Here is a 25,119-nt window from a genome sequence, read left to right on the forward strand (position 1 = left end):
ATCCTTCAACTTGAAATTATTTTCCCACATGAAATTATTTAGAATGGACACATGCCACTTCAAATACGTACATTTATCCTGCCTCGCCGCATTGCTTTTCTTGCCTCCTAGTTGACAGAACTTCGCGTCCACGTCCAAATCAAAAAGTTTAACTGGATGGAGTCGATTTTGTTGCATTTGTTGCCACGCCAAAAAAGGGAGAGACAGCGCGATGGTTATGAAACAAAGAAATAGGTTGTGTGTTCCCATTATTAAACGTGTCAGGACTGGAATGTTTTAATCATTCTTTGGCAAAATAGCACTTTTATATGATCTCCTAGCCTTAAATAATCAAGCCTCATTCTATTTCTCTTCCTGGTGCAAAATAAATAATAAATTTGTCTTTTACTAATTTTCCTTTTAGGAGATAGATTTACAGATATTTATCAAGCACCTTGTATGTGCAAAACACCGAGCAGTTATAATTCTTGCAAGCTGTCAACGATTGTACACTTTAAGGTGATTTTATTAGGTTACAGATGACATTTATTTTTAAATCAAGAAAGGAGCTTATATCAACCAAAGATAGTTTTATAATAGATATAACAGAGTAAAGTGACTTTGTATTATTGGACTCTAGAATAAACAGAAAAATTACAAAACTATGCAAAATAGACTTTCTCTTCATTCACCACCTGTCGTGCTGAGACTTTAGTAATCACAATATTTCTATTTGAACAAAAGGGTGATCAAAAGTATTTTGATAATTACTACAACTATTCCATAACTAAGTTTGAGTATCCTAGACTTAATCACTAAAATATTTATTTTCCTTACATTAGTAATAATTTTTCTAAATATGTGTTACATTATACTATCATTTATTGCAATGCACTAGTTTGGGCTTTCATCATACAGGGTGGGCAAAAGTAGGTTTGTAGTTGTAACACAAATAAATAATACAATAATTAATAAATAATAATATAAAAATAAACATTTCATGTACTCATAACTGTAAACCTTTTGCCCACCCCCATATATTTGAGTGGTGTTTTTTAAAAGGTAAATGATTCATTGAAAGGGTTTATAGATAAACAGCAGAGAACATTGACACCACAGAAAATTCTGGCATTAAAAAAATTGGAAAACACTGAAGTCAGCTTCTACCTTTTTATAGCCTCATATCATAAACCAAGAATCAGAATTCTGAAGTTAGTCTTACATTTCCAATAAGCTTATATGTCTCAGTGAAAGCATATAGGGGATGCTTTGGGGTGTGTGTGTGTGTGTGTGTGTGTGTGTGTGTAAGAGAGAGAGGGGGAGAGGGGGAGAAAGGAGGACACAATGTCTACAAAGAAACCACTAGTACCTGACTATATTACAGAACATAAAAGTGGCATAAAAAGAATTTTCTTTTACACTATACCCCAGCTCATTGTCAGATGTGCATGTTTCAAGTCAGATTACAAGCTAAAAATATGGCATCTACATACAGTGAAAGTAAATGAGTTAACCTTTAATCCACAAATAATATTAAGTGACCCTGAGGAGATCTGTCTATTTAACTAGAAGGTTAGGACACCTCTCTTTGAAATACAGGGGGAGTGGTAAAAATAGTGCATCCAAAGCTCAACGGGAAAACAAACAGCCCTGCAGCCCTCTCTGATTCACCCCCTCTCCTCATTGCCTCGGTCCAGACAGCCATGATGATGTCTCTAAGCTTTTCAACGTGGTGCAGGCACGGAGCTCGAGGGGCGAGGGGCGTTGAGAAGCGGAACGCCTCCAGGACACAGTCCTAGGCAGCTCTGGCCTACTTAAATCCCAACTCCCACCCCCCACCACCTTTAGCCTCCAATGTTTCCTCTCCATTTGCTTCACTATTGAGGCTTTCCCAAAGAGAATAATTTGAATTCACAAGCTTTCCTTTTAAGTATGCAAATACCTTAGGGAGAGATAAGGGACTCAGGGTCATTCACAGAGGAGTGTAAGCTCAATGGGTTGTTTTCCTCCCCACACTAGCTGAGGCTAACAAATTTAAAGCTCTATTGGAGTTTACAGTCTAATGGGTGGGTAGTTTGGATTTAGTGGTAACAGAAAATGGTGATTTGTGGGGGTCTTTTGCTGTGGCCAGAGGCAGTGAAAGGTTCTAGGGATCTGGGAAATAGTGGGGCATTAAAGAATGGGGAGGGTGCAGCTGAGAAAAATACCATTACAAAAAGGCTTTCTAGACCAGTGATGGCGAACCTTTTGAGCTCGGCGTGTCAGCATTTTGAAAAACCCTAACTTAACTCTGGCGCCGTGTCACATATAGACATTTTTTGATATTTGCAACCATAGTAAAACAAAGACTTATATTTTTGATATTTATTTTATATATTTAAATAAACAAAGAAAAATCAACCAGAAAAATGAGTTCGCGTGTCACCTCTCACACGCGTGTCATAGGTTCGCCATCACTGTTCTAGACCCATGAATGAATGAGAAGTCTCTTCCAAGAACTCAAACTAGTGCTAACCAACCTATATAGTTCAGCTACATTAGTCCTTAGACAAATAAATATTTGTCTTTGTTTGGGAACATAGCCACATGTATCAACCTATAATATTTTGGGGGGAGGTGTCATTTGCACAGCCAGAACAATTGAAAAACACCACAACTTTGGAACACCTCCCTATCTGTTCTTCCACGTGTTGTGAACTTAAAAATATCACACACATTACACTAATTCCAGTGTTGAGAACAAACTTGGATGCATTTTTGGAACTCATCTTTGACACTGTTCAGAACTAGTTCGCAAGTCATAGAAAATAACTCTCTGTAGAGCCCCTATCTCTTTTTTTCCCACTAAAAGCTTTCTTACTCATCATTTACCAAATTTGCATCCACATCATTTTGGTGAGCTCCAAACAATACATTGCCTTTAAATGACGAAGCTGTACTGTCGTGGAAAATATATAGAAAAACGGAGGCATGGATGTTTAGAGGCCGTATTTAGAGTCTAAAGAAAACACAAAATAGACAAGTAAAAAGCTTGTCCTGCCTCACTGGAATAACAGCACAACTTCCCTCGCTCATAAGGGAAAGAACCTAGTTGGGTAGGGAAGCTCACTCTTCATATTCCACCCATCATGGAGCCACTTGCTTTAAGTTTTTGCTGGCAACTGTCAAGATCCCAAAAGTCAAGATATAGGGTGAAAAGAAAGCCTCCAGGACTACAATTAGGCCCCCGTGGCCCCCCAAAGATAGCATGTGTAGCTAGGTTTTAGCAAACGTTTTGTTGACCGTCTGCTGTGTACCCGTTTCTCTGTTAGCCTTGGAGACCACAGTTAGCTCCCATCCTCAAGAAGCCCATGGTTGTGGCAGCATAAAGAAAGGAATGATTCTTGCTGCCGGGGACAGCAGAGAAGGCTGCTCCCCCGGGAGGAGTGAGCTGGGTCTTGAGTAGGCTCAGGAGTTCATCTGAACAGGAGGGGTGAGCAGTATTCCCAAGAGACAACAAAGAGATCTGGAGACTTCAAAGCCCGGTGAGTGCAGACTCCTGCAAGTGATTTCATACCGAGTGGAACATGGAGAGTGAGCCCATCTTCCTCCTCAGCCTTCTCTGATCCCCTCAAGGATGGCTTGGCTGTCCTTCCTTGGTTTTCCATCTCCATCAAACCGGTTTACATTAAATTATAATGAATTCCTGTCCTATCTGCTCACTGGGTTGTGAACTACTCTGGGGCAATGACTGTATCTTGTCGGTTAGTACCTGTCGCCGCCCCCCCCCACACACACACACCCACACCCATGGGCACAGAGCCTTGCATATAGAAAGTGCTCAGTAGGTACTTCCTTCCTTATACAAATGGTGGGCTTGGGAGGTAGTAGATTAGGTCAGAACCAAGGAGAGCTCTAGACTTCACCCCAAAGATTTTAGAGAGTCATTGGAGAGCTCAGAGGGGCGTCACCATCAGATCTGTCCTTTTAAGCTCTGCAGTAAGGAGAAGGGTGGGGGCAACCAGACCTGCAGCAGGGGAGAGAGGGAAAAGGACCTCCTAAGACAAGAAAAGGGAAGATATAAAAGCAATTACCCTTTCTTTTCAGCTGGAACCTCCATCTCCCCGTAATTCTCCAAAATGACTAACACAAAGAGAAAGAGGACAGGCACCGGCTATATGTTCTCTAGGCCTTTTCGTTCTTTGGCCACATACATGCGAATCACAAGAAAGGTGATATTGTAGACAGCAAGGGAATGGGCACTGTTCAAAAAGGAATGCCCCACAAATATTACCATGGCAAAACTGGGAGAGTCTACAGTGTTACCCGGCATGCAGTGGGCCTTGCTGTAAACCACGGGTGGGAAACCTTTTATCTACCCAGGGCCACTTGGTTATTTATAACATCATTTGCAGGCCATACAGGATTATCAACTTAAGAATTAGCCTGCTATGTTTGGTCAAACATGTAAATAACTCAGCCCTAATGCCGTGGCAGGGCCAGACCAAATGATTTCACAGGCCTCATATGGTCCACAGGCCAGACGTTCCCCACCCCTGCAACAAACAAGGGCAAGATTCTTGCCAAGAGGATTAATGTACGTGTTGAGCATATTAAGCACGCTAAGAGCCGAGACAGCTTCCTGAACCGTGGGAGGGAAAACCAGAAAAGAAGGAAGCCAAAGGGAAAGGTACCTGGCTTCAACTGAAGCCCCTGCCTGCTCCACCCAGAGAAGCACACTTTGTGAGAACCAACGGAAAGGAGCCGGAGCTGCTGGAACCCACTCCCTATGAATTCATGGCATGACACGTGTAAAAAACACAAAAGACCTCTGTACTGTTAAAAATGTTTCTCTTGCCCAGCCGGCATGGCTCAGTGGTTGAGTATCGACCTAGGAACCAGGCAGTCACGGTTCAATTCCCGGTCAGGGCACATGCCCGGGTTGCAGGCTCAAGCTTCAGTGTGGGGCATGCAGGAGGCAGCCGATCAATGATTCGCTCTCATCATTGATGTTCTCTCTCTCCCTCTCCCTTCCTCTCTAAAATCAATAAAAATATATATATTTTTGTAAATGTTTCTCTTAATTGAGTAGAAGTGTGGTGTCCCTCCCCCCCCAAAAAAAAATAATTAAAGAAAAATAAAAAGCAATTACCAACTTCTTTATATTATTCAGACTCAACCTGTTATAAATGCTTGTCATAGGAGTGCTCATCCCAAAGGGAAGACCAGGCAGAATGGAAGAACCACTCTGCCCTGTGGCTGAGGAAGGCAGTGCTGTATCTGGGGAGGGTGGGGGCAGTGATTCCATCATGCCCCCTGCCACCAACCTGGGGCGAACCACTTTGCCTAATTCCCCCTGAGTTACCATCTCCAATATTCTGTGACTTATTGTCACTGAACTATCCTAAGTAGTAGTGGACAAGACCTAAAGTATCTCATTGTCTCTACGTCTAAACTAATAAATGAAAATCTATAGTGGCAGCGCTAACTTAGCCAATTACTGGTATAATACGATACTTTTAGAAAACATTTTTTATTGGTTGATTTTAGAGAGCGAGAAAATAAGAGAGTGAGTGAGAGACATCAATTTGTTGTTTCACTTATTTAAGCATTCATTGGTTGATTCTTGTATGTGCCCTGACCAGGGATTGAACCCAAAATCGTGGCATATGTTCTAACCAACCAAGCTACCCAACCAGGGCTACAAAACATTTAAAGTGGGAAAATATAGCATCTTATTCTTTTGTTTGTTGTGTTTTGTTTTGTTAATCCTCAGCCAAGGATATTTTTCCATTGATTTTTCAAGAGAGTGGAAGAGAGAAGGAAAGACAGAAACATCGATGTGAGAGAAACACATCGATTGGTTGTTTCCCGCAAGAGCCCTGAGGGGAGGAGCCTGCAACCAAGTTAAGTGCCCTTGAATGGAATTAAACCCAGGATCCTTTGGTCCATAGGCCATCACTCTATCTGCTGAGCTAAACTAGCTAGGGCTTCTTTTTTAAAAAAATATATTTTTATTTGTTTCAGGGAGGAAGGGAGAGAGAGATAGAAACATCACTGATGAGAGACAATCATCAATCAGCTGCCTCCTGCACGCCCCCCACTGGGGATCAATCCTGCAACCCAGGCATGTGTCCTGATTGGGAATTGAACTGGTGACCTCTTGGTTCCTGGGTCAATGCGAAACTGGTTTGGCTCAGTGGATCGGGCTGCGTCCTGTTCATTCAATAGTTATCAAGCACTTGCTGTGCATCGCACACTGTGCTGGGAGTTGCAAAATCAAAAATAAAGCAAACCCCTGCCTGGAGGGGCTCTCTGAGTCTATGAGGGGTGACAGACATTTAAGCATGTCACTACAATTACAATGTGCACCACAGTGGTAACATTGGTACAGTGATGGCTCAGAAGAAGGGACGACTAATTTTACTTCCGCCCAGATAGGCAGAGAAGACTTCACAGAGGACGTGACATTTAAACTGAGTCTTCAAGAACTCTGCAGATGGCAGGGGTGGGGAGGTACGCCGGGCAGGAAAACTGTCCGCTGCATCCATGGGGCAGATGGCTAGCGTTGGCATTGCAAGGAATTTGGCTCAGAACACAGCACAGACAGGGAAAGGGCAGGAAATGGGAATGGAAAGATAAGTAGTGCCAGAACAGGAAGGGTTTCAGAACATAGTAAGAAAACTTTACCTTCCCCCCCACAGGTGGGGAGGAGACGGGAATGGAAAGATAAGTAGTGCCAGATCAGGAAGGGTTTCGGAACATAGTAAGAAAACTTTACCTTCCCCCCACAGGTGGGGAGGAGCCATGAAAGGATTGTCAGCAAGGAACATGATCAGGGGAAATAGGGATATGTTGACTGTGTGGACCAGACCTCAAAGCAGAGAGGCAGTGAGCAGACACTGGTGATGGTCAAAGTAGGACAGGACGAGTCCCTTGACCAGGACAGCATTTGAGGTGCTGAAAATAAAGGAAAAATTGTGAAAGATATTTAGGTGACATATTTAAGATTTGGTGAATGATTGTTGGCAAGTGAATGAAAGGGAGAAATGAAAATTAGCTGCTATATTACCTCCTTGAGTGACTGATAACTAGTTGCATCATTAGCCAAGATAAAGAATAAGGAGTGGGAGCAATTTGTGGAAAAAGACTTTGGTGTGGGAATTCAAGGTGGTCTGTGGAATAGTCAAGTGGGATGCCCCATAAAAGATGAGAACTACCGAAACTGGTTTGGCTCAGTGGATAGAGCATCGGCCTGCGGACTGAAAGGTCCCAGGTTCGATTCCGGTCAAAGGCATGTACCTGGGTTGCGGGCACATCCCCAGTAGGAGATGTGCAGGAGGCAGCTGATCGATGTTTCTCTCTCATCGATGTTTCTAACTCTCTATCTCTCTCCCTTCCTCTCTGTAAAAAATCAATAAAATATATTTTTTAAAAAATGAGAACTTAGTAGACTGATCTGATCTAGAAATGTGGGTGTAAGAAGTATGGAGTATAAAGGGCACTTAAATTCATTGGAATGGATGACATTGCTTGGAAAACATGCAACATGAGACAAAAGCAGGCTGACAACAGGAATCTTTATAACACTATGTTAGCCCTGGCTGGTGTGGCTCAGTTGGTTGGGCATTGTCCTATGCACTGAAAGGTTGCTGGTTTGATTCCCAGTCAGAGCACATGCCTGGGTTGGGGCAAGAGGCTGCTGATCCATGTTCCGCTCTCACATCGATGTTTCTCTCTCTTTCTCTCTCCCTCTCCCTCACTCTCCCTTTGGTTCAACTTGATCTTTCATCATAGTCATCCAGATAACATAGCAATCTTTGAGGAGTATTCCAAGAAGACAAGCCCCCAAGAACAAGCACTTACAAGCCTCTGCTGGCTTCATGTTTGCTGATGCTCCTTTGGCCAAAGCAAGTCACATGGTCAGGCCCAGAATCAATGTGAGCAGAAAACTGCCTGCTTGCCCAGAGGAGTGATTCATTGGGGAACATCACGTATCCATATAAAACATGTGTTAAGACAAAACAATAAAGGGACACATCAAGAGAATCCATTGAAGAAAACTCACAAAGATCAATCCGAAAGGGAAAAGAAGACGTTAAGGGAAAGGAGTTTCTAGAAGGGAAGGGGCAACCATGTCCAATGTCACAGAACAAGTAGGGAAGGAATGAGAAGTATTTGCTAAATTCGGTCTTGTTAACCTTTTCAGTTTGAGTGTGGAGGGTAAAAGCGAGATCATAGGGCTGGATAAGAAAGTTAATGGGAGTTATAGACGTGTAGACAGTGGTGCAGACTTCAGACTCTAATTCAGGAATGGGGGACGTCCAGCCTGGGGGCCGTACAAGGCCCGTGAAATCATTTGGTCTGGCCCTGCCAAGGCAACCGAAGGTGGGACTCCAAATTCAATAAATCGCCCTGGCTGAATTGCCTCCATGATTAGAGTGTTCGCCCTCGGACTGAAGGGTTCCAGGTTGGATTCCGGTCAAGGGTACATACCTCGGTTGCAGGCTTGATCCCTGGCCCTGGTCCGGGTGCAAGGAAGACAACCAATCCATGTGTCTCTCTCACATCGATGTTCTCTCTCTCTCTCTCTCTCTCTCCCTCCCACTCTCTCTAAAAATCAATGGAAAAATATCCTCAGGTGAGGATTAATCAAAAGAAATTCAATAAATCTAGGAGCTTTTTTTCATAGCAACATAAATTTATATTAAGTGAATTATATTAAACGAATGATGTCATAAATATCCAAATGGCTGTGGGCAGAAAAATGGTTCCCCACCCCTGCTCTGAGTAGACATTTGGTTATCAAATAAAGATAGATGAGTAGTATCTAAAGGAGAATTCACATTAAAGAGGGGATAGTAGTTATTGGGGGGGGGGAGGGTTATTTGTTTACGTTTTTTATAAATGTCAGAGTAATAAGCATTACTTTAGACCAGCGGTTCTCAACCTGTGGGTCGAGACCCCTTTGGGGGTCGAATGACCCTTTCACAGGGGTCGCCTAAGACCATTGGAAAACACATATATAATTACATATTGTTTTTGTGATTAATCACTATGCTTTAATTATGTTCAATTTGTAACAATGAAATTGGGGGTCACCACAACATGAGGAATTGTATTAAAGAGTCATGGCATTAGGAAGGTTGAGAACCACTGCTTTAGACTAAGAGCCAGGAGCCAGGAGAGAGAGGCTAACTCCATAGAAGAGTCAGTCTAGTGGGGGGGCGGGGGGGAGATGTGATCAAGCTCGGGCTTGATGGGAGGAATGACACTTCTTTTTCTGAAACCAAAGAAAGGCTGGTGAAAATGGCAATAGTTTTATAGGTTGGGCTAGGGAGAAGGTCAAGCAAATTCATTTCTAATAGCTTCTATTTTTCGTATTCATTCATGGGTTGACCATCTACTGAGACTGAGATGTTCATGGATGGTCAAGAGACTTGGGGAAAGTGTTCAAATTTTGCAATAGTTCCCATAGGGAAGAACGAAGCTGCAAAAAGAAAGAGCTCTCGTTGAGTCTGAGCCGTGTGATACCTTGAGTCCTGAACTGCTATTGTGGACGAGCCAAAGTTGTTATACAACTTCCTTAAGCAATGTTCACCCCTGGGAAGAGGAGGAACAATGGGGAATTGCCAGATTCAACCAGGGGAGTCACTGTCTTCCCTAGAGACCCAGAAGGATACTTGGCCAGAAAGCCAGAGCAAGGTCCCGAGGGAACAGGCAAGATCAGCTTGCATTGTTACCTAGAGCCATGAAGTAGCCACATATTCATTGGTTGATTCCTGTATGTGCCCCGACCAGATATCGAACCTACAACTTTGGCATATCGGTACGAGGCTCCAACCAACTGAGCTACCTGGCCAGGGCTCAAGTCTTTTTCTTTGGAAATAAATATGTCAGCAAAAACAAAACCAAAAAAATAGCTAAGCTTGTCTCTTCTTCCTTTTATTTCATTAAGCCCGTTGGTGGTTGGTTGGCTCATTTGGCTGAATTCCAGTGTTAGCAGGCCAAGGCCGTGGGTGCTGTTTTTGTTCTGTGATCTCAGTAATGTCAATGTCATGCAGTGGGACATAATATCATCATTGCAAGTTCTTGGACAATTCTAGGCTAAACTATGTCAAACTCAGGAGTTGTACTTTGATATGTAAAATGAGAACAGGTCATCATTTGAGGTTGCCTAATTCCATATCTCATGTATCAGGCCTCATGATACTCCTACATTTAACTCTGGTTTACATATTTGCCAATAACTATTGTTGGCACATAAAACTCCAGTCTTCTTCCTCCTTGGTCAGCAGATCAAATATTAGGTTTGGTTTCTGCAGATTGTGGATATACAACCCACTTTTACAGATGAGGCATCTTGAGGCTTGAGCAGTTGCCCTGCTGTGAATGACAGAAATGGGATTCAAACGCTGGTCTTCTAATGCTTGCCCCAAACAAATCTAAAAACTGCCAAAAGGCTACTTGCCTTTCTCGTGACCCAGTGAGAACTTACCTCCTTTACATCCGATTGTTTACCCTTCTTTGCATTAAAGGGGGGAAAGGTCACATTGGAAAGACAAGTCTGCACCTTGATTTTCACAAGATCTTGCCTGAGGCGGCAGCTCAGATAAAACTGACTTGAGAGTTATGCAACAATTATGATTAACCCCTTTCTCCTGGTTGGAAAACTGACAACCCTGCACCTAACTAATCCTCGTTGAAATATGCAGCCACAGGGACCCACAGATTCAGTACAGCACAAAGATTTGTGAAAGGTTGGTGCCAGAACCTAGTACAGTGCCTGGCACATGAAAAATGCTCATGGAATTAGTGTTGCATTTAATACGCTGGGATGCCTGGATACAGAAAGCCAAAAATAATTTTTTAAAATATTTTTTTATTTATTTCAGAGAGGAAGGGAGAGGGAAAGATAGAGACATCAATGATGAGAGAGAATCACTGATTGGTTGCCTCCTGCACACCCCATACTAGGGATCAAGCCCACACCCAACATGTGCCCTCACCTGACCAGGAATTGAATCGTGACCTCTTGGCTCTAAGTTGACGTTCAACCACTTAGCTACACCAGCTACGCCAAAAATGATTTTAAAAAAATATTCTGTGTACTTGAATCTGAAAGTAGACCATTCCTAATTTTATTTTAATCTGTAGTTTAATATAGTTAACTTCCACCTAAATAATTACTTTTTAAAGTATGCTTTTTCACCGATTTTTTTTTTTTGAGAGAGAGAGGAAGGGAGATGGAGAAACATCAACATTGATCAGCTGCTTCCTGCATGCCACCCAGCTAGGGATGGAGCCCACAAGCCAGGCATGTGCCCAGATGGGGAATCGAATTGGTGACCTCTTGGTGCATGGGCCTACGCTCAACCACTGAGCCACACCAGCCACGCCAAGTAATTACGTTTTAATATATTTATACTGTGTTTATAATATGATTGAGCTGCTATACTGGGCTTTTCATTAAGAAAGCTAGCAAGAATTCATATTAACCTGTCTCCTAAGTTCCTCTCTGGAGCTTCTCCAGCAGGTAATGCTGCTGCTATCTTCAATTCACAGGGCAGAGCTTCATAGAATCAAAAAGGCAGAAGCTGACGAGCTGCGGAACAACACCCTATCCCACCCCCTCACTCCTGTTCCCATCTTCACAGTGCTAATGGCGGGGCCTTTGCCCCGAGTCACTCCTAAGTCACCTGGGTCTACAGTCATTTCCATGCGATTTCACCTGGTTCACCAGCCTATTCATTGATTACCCCTCTCAGGGAAAGACAAAGCAACATCCCCCGACCTGACTCGCCAGGGTAAGGTGGTGCCTGTGAGCTCCGAGGTGGCACAGGTCAAGGCAGGGAGAGAAGAATGACTGCATTGCAGTGTGTGTGTGTGGGGGGGGGGTTGGTGACCACATTCTACAGTATATGGGTTGCCCTTGCCTCCTGCTCTTTTAAACTATAAAATACCTTTTGTAATGAAATATACATACTATAAAATATACCATTTTAACCATACAAGTCTGTAGCATTTAGCACATTCACGGTGTTGTGCAAGCATCACCACTATCCATCTCCAGAACTTGTCCATCATCCCAAACAGAACTCTGTGTCCATTTAAGAGACACTTCCCATTCTCCCCTCCACCAGGCCCTGGTAACCTCTATTCTACTTTCTGTCTCTATCTACTTGCCTATTCTAGGTACCTACGTGGAATCATACAACATTTGTTCTTTTGTACTTGGTTTATTTCACTTAACACAACATTCACCTATGTAGCATCTGTCAGAATTTCCTTCCTTTTTTTTTCTTTTAAAGAATAGCTTATTGGTTTTTAGAGAGGGAGGAAGGGAAAAGAGAAAAACATTGATATGAGAGCATAACATTGATCGGCTGCCTCCTGCATGCCCCCCCACCAGGGATCGAGCCCACAACTCAGCATGTGCCCTGACCAGGATTCAAACCAGCAACCCTTTGTACACAGGACAACATCCAACCAACTGAACCACACTAGCCAGAGTGGAATTTCCTTCCTTTTAAAGGCTGAATAATATTCCATTATATAGAATATATATAATATAGAATATATTCCATATAGAATATATATTATATTCCATTATATATAATATTCCATTATTTATAGCTTCTATTCCATTATATATGTAATATTCAGATAGATATATCTTTATCCATTCACCTGGCTTGAACTGTTTCCACCATGTAGCTATTGTGAATAACACTGCTATGAATATGGGTATAGTGTGATCCCTTTAAAGAGTGGGACCCATCCAACCAAAGTCCTGGCACTTTGTAACTCCCCCTTTCCTAAGACCAGCTCAGATCCCCACTCCCACTCCCCTTTCCCTTTGCCCACCCAGTGGTGAAGGCCTCGCCTCCTGGGAGCAGGACTGCGGCTGGCTTCCTCATTGCTGTGCTCTCTCCCTGGGGCGGTTTTCTTCCTTTCTTTCTTTCTTTCTTTCTTTCTTTCTTTCTTTCTTTCTTTCTTTCTTTTTTTTAAAAAAATATATTTTATTGATTTTTTACAGAGAGGAATTTTTTTATTTCTGTTTTCTTTTTTAAAATATATTTTATTGATTTTTTACAGAGAGGAAGGGAGAGGGACAGAGAGCCAGAAACATTGATGAGAGAGAAACATCGATCAGTTGCCTCCTACACACTCCCCACTGGGGATGTGCCCACAACCAAGGTACATGCCCCTGACCGGAATCGAACCTGGGACTCTTGAGTCCGTAGGCAAATGCTCTATCCGCTGAGCCAAACCGGTCAGGGCATGGGGCGATTTTCTTGGTCCTGCAGAACCCCTGCTCTTATCCTTAGATATGGGACCTCGGCCCCCTCCACCCTTCTCTTCAGGAGCTGAAACTTAGTATGCCTCAGTGCCAACCCTTCCTCTTTTTTAAATACTATATATTTTTATTCATTTCTGAGAGGAAGGGAGAGAGAGAGAAACATCAATGATGAGAGAGGATCATTGATCAGCTGCCTCTTGTACGCCCCCCACTGAGGATCGAGCCTGCAACCCGGGCATGTGCCCTGACCAGGAATCAAACCATGACCTCCGGGTTCATAGATCCGATGCTCAACCACTGAGCCACGCTAGCCAGGCAAGGCCAAACTTTTCTAAAACACACTGTAGATAATACAACAGACATATTATAACATGGACTAGAGGCCCAGTGCACAAAATTTGTGCACTCAGGGGGTCCCTCAGCCCTTGGGGAATGTCCGACTGCCATGGAGATAGGAGAGGCTCCCGCCACCTCACATGTGCTTGCCAGCCTTGAGCCGGGCTTCTGGCTGAGCGGCATTCCCTCTGAAAGCGCACTGACCACCAGGGGGCAGCTCCTGTGTTGAGCATCTGCCCCCCCACCCCCTCACCGGTGGTCAGTGCACGTCATAGCAACTGGTCATTCCATTGTTCAGTCGATTTGCATATTAGCCTTTTATTATATAGGAAAAGTTCAGTGAAAAACAGATGTGCCTGATGGGATGATGCTAGAAGACTTTCTCAAGTTACCCTTAAAATATTTTTATATAATAGAATTACTTGCTACTCAAATATTTACTGATAACCTACAATCAGTAATTACTAAGCCTTTCCTATGTGGAGGGTGCTATGCTCTGGAATTCTGGGGGAATATATTAAGTGTAGACATATTCCCTCCATTGCTTTCAGAAAGAGTACATTCAATCAGACAGATATAGACCACGATGGCATAACTAATCAAATAAAGTACGTTTTATCTTTACGATAGAAGTGACACAAAATGAGGTAGATATTTATGTACTGATTGTATAATCGTCAGCCTGTACAGTTGTATGAAAAAATGTTTAGATGCGAACAAATGTATATGGCATGTTCAGAGCTTTGGAAAAAGATGAAGGATGTCTAAGCACACACGCGTGTATACATATTTGTGTTTGCCTGTACTTACATGAATATTCATGTGTGCTGTGAATACATAGGTATGTCTGGAATGATGCACAAAGAATGAGCAGGAGAGGCAGTCTCTGAGGCAGTTAGGGACAGAACACCTTTTACCTGTGCAACCTCTCTCATACATTTTCTATTGTGTGCACATATTATTTTCAAATGTAAAAAATGTGCATAATGCTGACAATAAAAGACAGCGTGTGGGAAGTGGTATAACAAATAGTGTTCAAACAGCATGAACGGCTCTCAGAGGGAGGAAGGCTTGCTCTAGGCTGGGGCAGTCAGGCTGTTTGTGGGGGAGGAGGAGCCCTCAAACGGAACTAGACAGGATGGGTAGGCCTTGGAGGGGGTTGGGGGATTGGTGGGAGAGGCGGGTGGGACAGCATTCCAATTAAAACTGCCCAGAATAAGCAAACTGGGAGTCAGATGAGGTAAACCAATCAACTTTACCTGGGTGGGAGAATGTGGGAGAATTTTATTTACTTAACGTATACACCGGCTCGTTCTAAAATGCATATTATAAGATGACTAACAGCACAAGTTTTTTAAAGTAGAAATAGAAACTGAAATCAGAGCCCAGGGGCAAATATAACATTTCTACAGAAAAGGATCAACCAGTGACTGAGCTCTGAAATTGCATCTCAGCCTCCTGGTGGCCGAGTGAAAGGAACATGGTACAGGCGGAGCTCTTCCCGTGGAATGAAGGGTGGTGTACCAGCTCTTTGAATACAAGTGCTTTCTGTCAGATTTGGTCAGGAGACATCACACGGGAGACAGTGAGCTGTGGCCTGGCGGGATCCATGTAAGCCAGGACAATGTTCAAGGGCATCTTGGTTGGAGGTCATCTAGAATGTTCACTGGTCTACCCTGGGAAGTTCTCGGAAGAGTAGATGAATATTGTCCCCTGGAGAAATTCCCCTACATGTCCCCCTCTCAGCCGAGAGTTCTTTGTGTTGCTGGGTGTGTGTGTGTTTGGCTTTTACTGAGAGCCAGAGAGCAGGTGCCATGAGGGCAGAGCCTGAGTGGCTGGCATTCTCTATTCCTGGTCAATGGACCAGACAAACTGGTCGTCGGGTAAATATCCTATTAGGAACGTTGAGAAAGCTAGCAAGCCGTTTTTCCAGGGTGATGGGCGACTTCCCTTCCCCGAGGGTGAGACCCCAGGTGTCCCCTGAGACAAATCCTGGGTGACTCTCAGAGAGAAACTCCATGCTTATTCCAGTGCTAAGGTAACTGTTCATTTGCATCTCCTATACTCAACATTACTCCAAGCATTTTCAACTCTAGTGGCTTCTACACCCATGGGAAACCATCTAAACCCAAGCCAGGTGAGCTGTGGCAGGTAGGCTAGAAAGGTAGGCTAGGACCAGTTTGTGTTCGAAAGCTCTCAGTAGTTGAGACTTCATTCCATAAGTAATGGGTACGCATTGATGGAGTGTGAGTAGGAAATACATAGTAAGGACCACACGATGTATAAATGGTTAATCCAGTGGTAGTGTCTGGAGTGAAGTTGAGGAAAAGGAGACCAGCAGGGGAGGGTATTGTAATACTTTTAAAGCCTGTATATGGTAGTGGTGTGAGAAGCCAAAGGAAAGGATGCTGACACTCTCTAGAGAAATAACTGGCAGGTCTCTGTGACTGAATATGGGAGCTGAGGAAAAGTGAATCATGGCCCACGTGATTTAGAAGGACAATAGGAATTCCAGAAATAAGAGAAGGTGTCAAAAGGGAAGCGTGTTTGTGGGAAGATAAATTTGCTTTTTGAGATGATGGCAGGCTGTCTAAGTGGAATGATCGAGAAGTTAGCTGAAGATAAAGGAATGAAGCTGAACACAGAGTTAGAAGCCACCTGAACAAGTAAGACTCCTGGCCCTGGCCAGGTGGCTTAGTTGGTTAGAGCATCCTCCTGATGCACCAAGAGGTTACACCCTGGTCAGGTACATACAAGAAACAACCAACACATGCATAAATAGTGGAACAACAACTCTCTCCCCTCCTTTCTCTCTCATAAATATGTAAATAAATAAGTAAATAAATAAGATTCCTGATGAAAGTATGTCATTCACCGATGAAATGTTCTTGCCAAAAATGAACTTGGATCTGACTACAATTTACTGGAAATTTGGGTGGGTGAAGGGACAAAGGTATTAAACAACAACACATGGGAATGTGATCAGCAAAAGTCAGAATGTGGGATATTGCACGGGACAAGTTAGCTGGTGTTTTCTACAAATAAATTGCAAGGGGTCAAAACAGAGGGAAGCTGAATAGGTAGCTCAATTGGTTAGAGCGTCATCTCGATATACCAAGGTTGTGGGTTCCATCCCCTGTCAGGGCGCACACAAGAAGCAACCAATGAATGCATAAATAGAACAACAAATCAAGTCTCTCTCTCTCACACACTCTCTCTCTCTTCCTTCAATAAATAAAAATTAAAATTAAAGCCCTGGCCTGTGTGGCTCAGTTGGCTGAGCGTCATACCATGCACCAACGTGTTGCCATTCGATTCTCAATTGGGACACAGGCCCAGGTTTTGAGCTCGATCCCCAATAGGGGACATGCAGGAGGCAGCCAATCAATGATTCTCATCATTGATGTTTCTCTCTCTCCCTCTCCCTTCCTCTCTAAAATCAATAAAAACGTATTTTTTAAAATAAATTTTAAAAAGAGAGGAAAAGAGAATCTAAATATTAAGCTATTTAAAGAGTCCCATCAATCAAGTGCAATTTGTGGACTTGACTTGGATCCTGATCTGAACAAACCAACTCTTTAAGCAAATCATGACAGAATTAAGGAAATTTGATCTAATTATTTGCTCATGTAAAGGTATTCTTCTCTAATTTTAGACTTATTAATATATTGTGGTTAAGGCTTTTGCAAAAAAGAGTCCTTATGTTTTTAAAATATATACTGCAATGTTTCCAGATGAACTGATGGCTGAGGTTTGCTTCAGAATAATCTGGTGGAGGTGGAGCACCCAGAATGTTATGGTACAGATGAAACAAGAGTGGCCATAAAGAGATGGTTTTTGGACTTGTATGCTGGCACCTGGAGGCGGGGGGGCATTGCACAATTCTCCCTATCATTGTGTGTTTAAAATGCTCCATAATAAATAGGAAATAAATAATTAAATAAATGTGTTCACCCCATGAAAGTCAAATACTTCCTTGAAAAAGTAAATGCCTGCAGACAGGTGAGCAGGTAGGCCAAAGCAGAATCCTAGGAAAATCTTATTATTTCTTTTAAATATATTTTTTATTGATTTCAGAGAGGAAGAGATAGAAACATCAACGATGAGAATCATTGACTGGCTGCCTCCGGCATGCCCCCTACTGGGGATCGAGCCTGCAACCTGGGCATGTGCCCTTGACTGGAATGGAACCTTGGACCCTTCAGTCCACAGGCTGATGCTCTATCCACTGAGCCAAACCAGCTAGGGTGGAAAAATCTTATTTAAGGTGAAATCAAATGAATGTGTTCATTAGAGTGTTCATAAAAGATAAGAAAAGAACCGTAACATGCAGCATGACAGAAGTTAAGAGAAAATTTAGATGAAAGGGCAATGACAATGGTGTCATGTTATAATCAAGGAATAACTTGGAGGTCATTGACGATGTCAACACGTTAGTTTCAAAAAGATGCTGAAGGTACTTCCCCCCTTCACCCTTCCCCCCCCAACCCCCCTCCCCCCCCCCAGCCTCCATGACAAGGAATTGAGTTAGAAGCGGTGGTGAAGCAGTGGATGCTGTATATTCCTTATTTGGTGATGAAAGAAAGGAAAGGGATAGTGCAGCAAAGACAGGAGTGCCCTTTCTCACATAAGGGGGCCCTTGCAAGTCTGCAGGACAAGAAGGAGCTTGCTGGAGGGAGCGCTGGAGGCCGCTGGGCCGGGAGCAGTGTCCTCAGCTGAGGAAGGCAGATGGAGCCGCCCCTGTGGTAGGGTCAGAGACGCGGAAGCTGGCACAGTGGAGAACAGAGGCAGGACAAAGCCGCGAGAGGAATCAGGGTTCCTGCGGACACGAGAGGGATTGTGAAGGAGGGAAAACAATGGGAGGTAAAAAGACCAGAGGGGGGAGGAAGAAGCACAGAGACGTACCGGAATGAGAGTGAAAGAGAGAACAGTTGAGCAAAGGGCTTGACGTTTGGGCCAGTGGCTGAGGAAGGAAGGAGGGAAGGCTGGTATTAAGCAGGAACAGCTTTGTGGAGTGCAGAGTGGGGTCCCTCACTGGCAGCATCTGCACCCTGTCCTCTTCCAGAGATTGTTGTGTGGCCTTTGACGACACCTCCCCTTGGGTGACTGGAGAAGGGTGTCAACTGACACCCGGTGTTAAACTGCGTGCACAGTGGCCGTGGTGGAATAGAGACCTCCAGCTTCCCGGGCGGAACTGCAGGTGCTTGAGGGGAGATATGAACCTCCCCAGGGAGAAAACCAGGACAAAGCCAAGATAGGGGTCACACCAAACTGCTACAATGTGAAATCCTCCCTTTGTTACTACTGAGCCCTTCTCTCTACTGACACCCTCCACCTCCACTCCGCCTCGGCCCATCTCGGACATCATCCTGAGGACAGGATGATGGTACTTGTTTTTAACACTTTTACCTGATCATAGAGGGGAAAAGACCCTGGAAATTGGTGACTTGCTTGGTGTGAAACCCCTGGGTCTAAAGGTCATGATCCTTCGACAAAGGAGATTAAGAGCTAGGAAGAGCCCCTCCCACCGTGGTTCAGTTGGTTGGAGTGCCGTCCTGTTCACCAAAAGGTTGTGGGCTCGGTTACTGGTCAGGGCACATACCCAGGATGGAGTTTGATCCCCGGCCCAGGAGGCAACCAATTGATGTTTTTCTTTCACATCAAGGTCTCTCTCTCTCTCTCTAAAAAATCAATAACATTGAGAGAGAGAGAGAGAGAGAGAGAGAGAGAGAGAGAGAGAGAGAGAGAGAGAATACATTTGAAATCTAGGTTTTTCTGAATTATAACGTTGACATACAGTAGTCCCCCCTTACCCAAAGTTTTGCTTTTTGTGGTTTCAGTTACTTGTGGCCAACTGCAGTCTGAAGTATTAAATGGAAAATTCGAGTAACAAACTATCCATAACTTTTAAAGTGAGAGTCGTTCTGAGCAGCATGATGAAGTCTCACACAGTCCTGCTCCCTCCGACCCGGATGTGAATCATCCTTTGTCCAGTGTCTCTACGCTGTACTTACCCCCCACCAGGGAGTCACTGAGCAGCTGTCTTGGTGATCACATTGGCTGTCTTGTGATGGCAGGGCTTGTGTTCAAGTCACCCTTATGTTACTTACTAAAGGCCCCCAAGTGCAAGAGTAGTGATGTTGGCAACTCGGATATGCCGAAGAGAGGCTTTAACTGTTTCCTTCAAGTGAAAAGAAGAAAGTCTCAACTTGATAAGAAAAAAAATCATATGCTGAAGTTGCTAAGATCTACTGTAAGAATGAATCTTCTGTGAAATTGTGAAGAAGGAAAAAAGAAATGTGTGCTAGTTTTGCTGTCGCACCTCAAACTGCAAAAGCTAGGGCCACAGTGCGTGATAAATGTTCAGTGAAGATGGGAAAGGCATTGCATTTGAGAGTGGAAGACATGAACAAAAAACATGTCCTGATTGACCACAGGTGTTTTGACAGCCAGCATCGAACCTGTAAGAGGACTTCAGCAAGGGATCCTCTGAAATGAGGGACACTACACCACTTACTATAAGTGAGGGATGGTTACACACACTCAGAATAGGTTTGGACTAAAAAATGTAAAAATTAATGGCGAGTATTGTTTTAATTGTTTTATTTTATTATTAGTTGTTCTTAATCTCATAGTATGCCTAATTTAGAAATTAAACTTTATCATGGATATGGAGGTTTAAGGAAAACAGTATAGTATATATAGGGTTCGGTGCTGTGAGTGATTTCAGGCATCCACTGGGGGTCTTGGAACATATCCCCACAGATAAGGGCGGACAACTATATTTACATACCCTTTAAACTCAGGTGTGGCCTACTTTCTTTCTTTATCTCCTAATATTCATTTCTTCTTTTCTTGCACACCAATAGAATTTTTAGCGGGGTGCATGGCTGCTCAAAATAAAGACTGTGTATCTCAGCCTCCCTTGCAGCTAAGTGTGCTTACGTCAGCTGACAGCATGTAAGCAAAAATGTTGCATGTGAGCTTCTGAGGAACTTCCAGAAAGACAGTTGGCACGTGCCCGTCACCCTTTCTTTATTCCTTCCTCCACGCTGCTGCCTGGAGTTCGAGGCTAGCCTGCATCTTGGACCACAAAGACAGTGGCACAGCCCAGGGAGGGGGAGTGAAGCCAAAGAAAACTGAGTCCTGCAGATTTGGAGTGAGACACCTATCAGCCCAACACTGTCTGTACACGACCTTGTACCGAATCGGGATGAAACCTCTATTCTGTTTATGCTAATGTTACTTGAGAACTTTCTGTTATGTGCAGCCAAACCTAATTCTAATGGATATACAAGTATTACAATTAACTAGTTATTGGTTTTAAAAAAAAGATTATGTAAAAGGTATTTATAAGAATATAAAAAAATCACAGAAGTCAAATTGTAAGCCAAATTACCATTTATGAGACTAAATATATAACGATGTTTTTAAAAGCATATTCAGGGACTTATGCAGTTAATTGTATTCTATCAGGCCCTGTATCAGACTCTAAGGATGCCGTAATGAATAAGCCAGCGCCAGCGCCCTCCTGTATCTCACACCTGGGGAAACTGTAACTCAGGCTGACAGTAGGACTAAGCAGAGGGTGCTCTGGCACACACTCCTGCAGCTGGGGAAAGGGCCAGCGAAGGCTTGCTCAGAGCTGAGGTCCCCCTGAGACCTGGAGAACCAATAGGAGTTTGGCAGACCAAGAAGAAGAAAGAAGCAGATGCTGGGCGGTGGGGTCTGCCGGCACAGAAACTTGGAACAGAGGGAGCATAGACTTCTGGAGGGCTGCAGGAAGGGCAATTAAAGATGAGGGTTGTTCATGCAGAACTGGGCTGGAACATGACACAACGGTGCTCTATTACAAGGCATTAGAGAGGCCTAAATCGACGCGGAATGGGGCTTAAAGAGAGTTCCGTTCTAAAGAGTGGAAAAGGAAGTCACTAACAGACTCATAGAAAAGGGCTGGTCAACTTCCCTTTGAACTCAGTTGGGGTTGCAGATAATTAGCCAATGTGCAGCGGCACCAGTGCACACAACTGTGGGCCACCCCCGAGGGACAGAGTGGGTGCTGGGGGAGAGGCTGAGGGAGCAGGGTCTTGGTGAGATTGAAGAGCAGATGGAATAAAATCAAAGTCATGGGGGAGGAAGGAGGCTGTGAGTGTAGGCTACACATGGACACACTTCAGACCTGGGCAGTGCTAGGAGATGCCTCTACTGAATGAGGGGGAACAAGGCCTGGGGTTGGAATGGCAGCTCCAGACTGGTGGCCGAGGGGCAGAGCAGAGAGTTTTGCTTGAGAAGAGCTGGGGGGATGCAGACTCCAGCCCAGGTCCAGGAGTGTGTATGCTGAGGGAGGAAGAGGGGGAATTCTTGGAGAAGACTATGGAGGGGGTCCCTTCACGCAGGGAGGGGCTGAGGATAGGTCACAGAAAAGTCAGGGCATGGCATTAGGCATGTCGCACAAACAGGTCTCCAGCCAGGGTCCCACTGTGGGCTTCCAGATTGCTTTAAAATATTTTTTTGAGATAAAATATACATAATATAAAAATGTACCGTTTTAATCATTTTTTAAATATATATTTTTATGGATGTCAGGGGAAAAGGGAGAGGAAGAGAGAGATAGAAACATCAATGATGAGAGACAATCATTGACCGGCTGCCTCCTGCACACCCCCTACTGAGAATGGAGCCCGCAACCCAAAGCAAACCCAGTATGTGCCCTGACCAGACCCAAACCATGACCTTCTGGTTCAAGGTCGATGCTCAACCACTGAACCATGCTGGCTGGGCTTGTTCCCTTTCTCGGTCTCAACAGGATAAACACAATCTCTGCTGAGCAAAAAGATTATTTAGGTGTTTGTTAACTTAAAGTGCCACCTTCACTTCTTCCGGGGATATTTAATCTTTAAGGAGCAATTTTAGAACATTTAAAACTTTAGGATACAAAAGAATGAGACTTTAGGGGTGGACTGGCAGAGAGGAGGGTGACATACTCAGGCAGGCGTCACCCCCTCAGCTGACTTCGACCTGATCTTTTCATTCCAAATCCCATCCTCTTTCCACTACACTCGTGCTAGTCGTTACCATTGGCATATCTCCACTGGACCAGCAGTTTATTTTTAATGCCCAATTGGCTTGAAATCACTGCTAAAACCAACAAGTGTAGCAAATGGCAATCTTAAATATGTTCCTTTCACGTGGTCATCTATTTAGGTTTGATAACACTGAAATAAGGCTGAAATGTACTCACTGTAGATATACTCTTAAGTTAGTTGTTTTAAAAATGTGCCACTATAAACTTAAAAAAAATTGTTGTTGCTGTTAATCCTCACCTGAGGATATTTTTCCCCCTGGTTTTTAGAGAGAGTGGAAGGTAGGAAGGGAGGAAGGGAGGGGAGAGAAACATTGATGTGAGAGAGACGCATTAATTGGTTGCCTTCTGCACACACCCCAACCAGGCCAGGGATGGAACTTGCAACCCACTTACATGCATACATGCCCTGACGGGGGATAGAACTCAAGACCCTTCATTGCATGGGCTGGTGTTCTAACCACTGGGTCACACCGGCCAGAGCAACATTTTTAAATTTTTTTCACCACTCCATAAAGTTTAAATACAATTTTTAAAAATTTTAAAAATTTATTTGAGAGACAGACAGACATCGATTTGTTGTTCAGCCTATTTATGCATTCATTGGTTGATTCTTATATGCGCCCTAAATGGGGGTCAAACCCACAACCGTGGTGTATATGATGCTCTAACCAACTGAGCTACCTAGCCAGGGCAAGATTTTTAAAAAGGTTTAAAAACTGAAAAACAGTTCGCTAAAATGTAAATGTATTTACAGGACTTTTGCCAAATTAGTGTCTAAAATGTTTTCTAAACTCAAAATTATTCTCCATCATTTACTTTTCCCTTATAATATGTTTATAATAATCATTTGGTGGGTCCTATAGATAGATATAATACATATTATGAAAATACTTTTCTATAGAAACAGTAAATAATTATAATGCATATTTTCTGACTTAAATACTTTAAATACATTACTTGTTTTTACTCATATATAATCCCATGTATGTTTGCTTATTATACTAAAGAAACAAACTTTCCCTCTCTTCTCTTAAAATTTTTTTATTTCTTACTAAATTCTACTTTCTTCCACTAAAACGTAACAAAGTCAACAGAACAGTTGTACAGTAATGAGAAAACCAACAAGGATCTCCTTCAGAGTAGGGCTGAAGGGAAACAATTTGTAGTAGTTAAGATTTATTCCTTATCCTACCCTCTAAATATTACATCTCTTAACAAAGAATTCTTGTTTAACTTTATTGCAAAGTGTGTAGCAGGGCGGTGTTTAGAAATAGTACAGATCTAAATGCACATACGTTAGTAGTGCTAGCTGTGAGTGAACCCAAAGAAAATGAGAAATTCAATTTGTGACACTGACATCTGTAAACAAAAGAAAGATATCAAGAGTATCAGGATTATTTTTTTTTAAAAAAAGTCAGTATCAGACTGCTCTTAACATCAATAATTGCTATCCTAAAAGTTACTAATAAACAGGAACCAGAACTCTGAGCTTAATAGTCTTTCCTTCCACTCCTTCCCTCAATCATAATGAGGGCATTAGTTTCAGCTCAGTTTTGAAGTTTGAGTCTTGAGTTTAAAAGGAACATTTCTGCCCACTTGCATTGAACAGCCAGGCAGTGTTCCAGAATTTCACTTCACAATCCACACACGCTATTTTTGCTATTAGACATTTATAGTAATTGTGACAAACACATCATTGGTTTAAGTAAAATTAATTATATATATGTGTGTATGTGTGTGTGTGTGTGTATAAATACGTTATTCTTATAGAATAGCTAAGAGAGGAGGAATTCAACACTGAAAAATACAGCAATATAAAATGAATCTATTCGTAGATACCTAGGGGCCACTAGTTATTTTTGCTTTCCTGTGCCCACCAGGGTATGTGCTAAAAGGGTCATTGGTCTGCGAGCTGTATTGCCAGGACCATCCTGGGAACTGGGAACAATGGCGAGCAGAATGCACCCCCTGCTCCAAGGCTGGGCTGTAACTAACACTCGCGCAGGATGGGAGGCGACCGCGTGTAAGGCTTTGGGTGCCCTGTAGAGGGAGGGATGCAATGGCGCCCCTAATCCTCACTTTGGGTAAATAAATAGAAGAGGGAAGGGGAGACCGCCACTTCTGAGGAAAGGAGGAGACAAGACGGGGGAGTGTGGCCGCGCGGGGAAGATCGGGTACGTTTAGAGCGAAGAGAGAAAGCATTTCAGGTGAATTTGGAACTCGCTCGGGGAGGGGTGCGAGGACTGGCCGGCGGTGGAGAGCCCGCTGGAGAGGAGACATAAATGAAAAGGAGATTAGGAGGGCCTTATGCAGCAAACTTAAGGAGATAGGGTCTTACCCGGAGGGCCACAGAGATCCCCTAAAAGATTTAAACGAGAGAAACACCATCTGACTCACTTTAAAGCAATCTGATTGAAAGATGGAGCTGGGGTCGGGG

The 25,119-nt window shown here is 43.4% G+C and overlaps 1 protein-coding gene and 1 pseudogene across 1 annotated transcript in view; one reads left to right on the forward strand and one right to left on the reverse strand.

Annotated features, from left to right (window-relative positions):
- The first annotated feature begins 4,080 nt into the window (after positions 1 to 4,080).
- Positions 4,081 to 4,764, forward strand: LOC107183981 (annotated as a pseudogene).
- An 18,640-nt stretch (positions 4,765 to 23,404) lies between these two features.
- The window catches only part of LOC102770198, a 2,744-nt gene continuing 1,029 nt past the window's right edge, over positions 23,405 to 25,119 (reverse strand). Inside the window, exon 3 of the mRNA XM_015567413.1 lies at positions 23,405 to 24,947. Within this exon, the coding sequence (XP_015422899.1) occupies positions 24,522 to 24,947 (426 nt within the window). The 3' untranslated portion in view covers positions 23,405 to 24,521. The remainder of the gene's footprint in view (positions 24,948 to 25,119) is intronic.

The sequence above is a fragment of the Myotis davidii genome, unplaced genomic scaffold (genome assembly GCF_000327345.1).
Source record: "Myotis davidii unplaced genomic scaffold, ASM32734v1 scaffold1, whole genome shotgun sequence".
In the NCBI taxonomy this organism is placed as follows: domain Eukaryota; kingdom Metazoa; phylum Chordata; class Mammalia; order Chiroptera; family Vespertilionidae; genus Myotis; species Myotis davidii.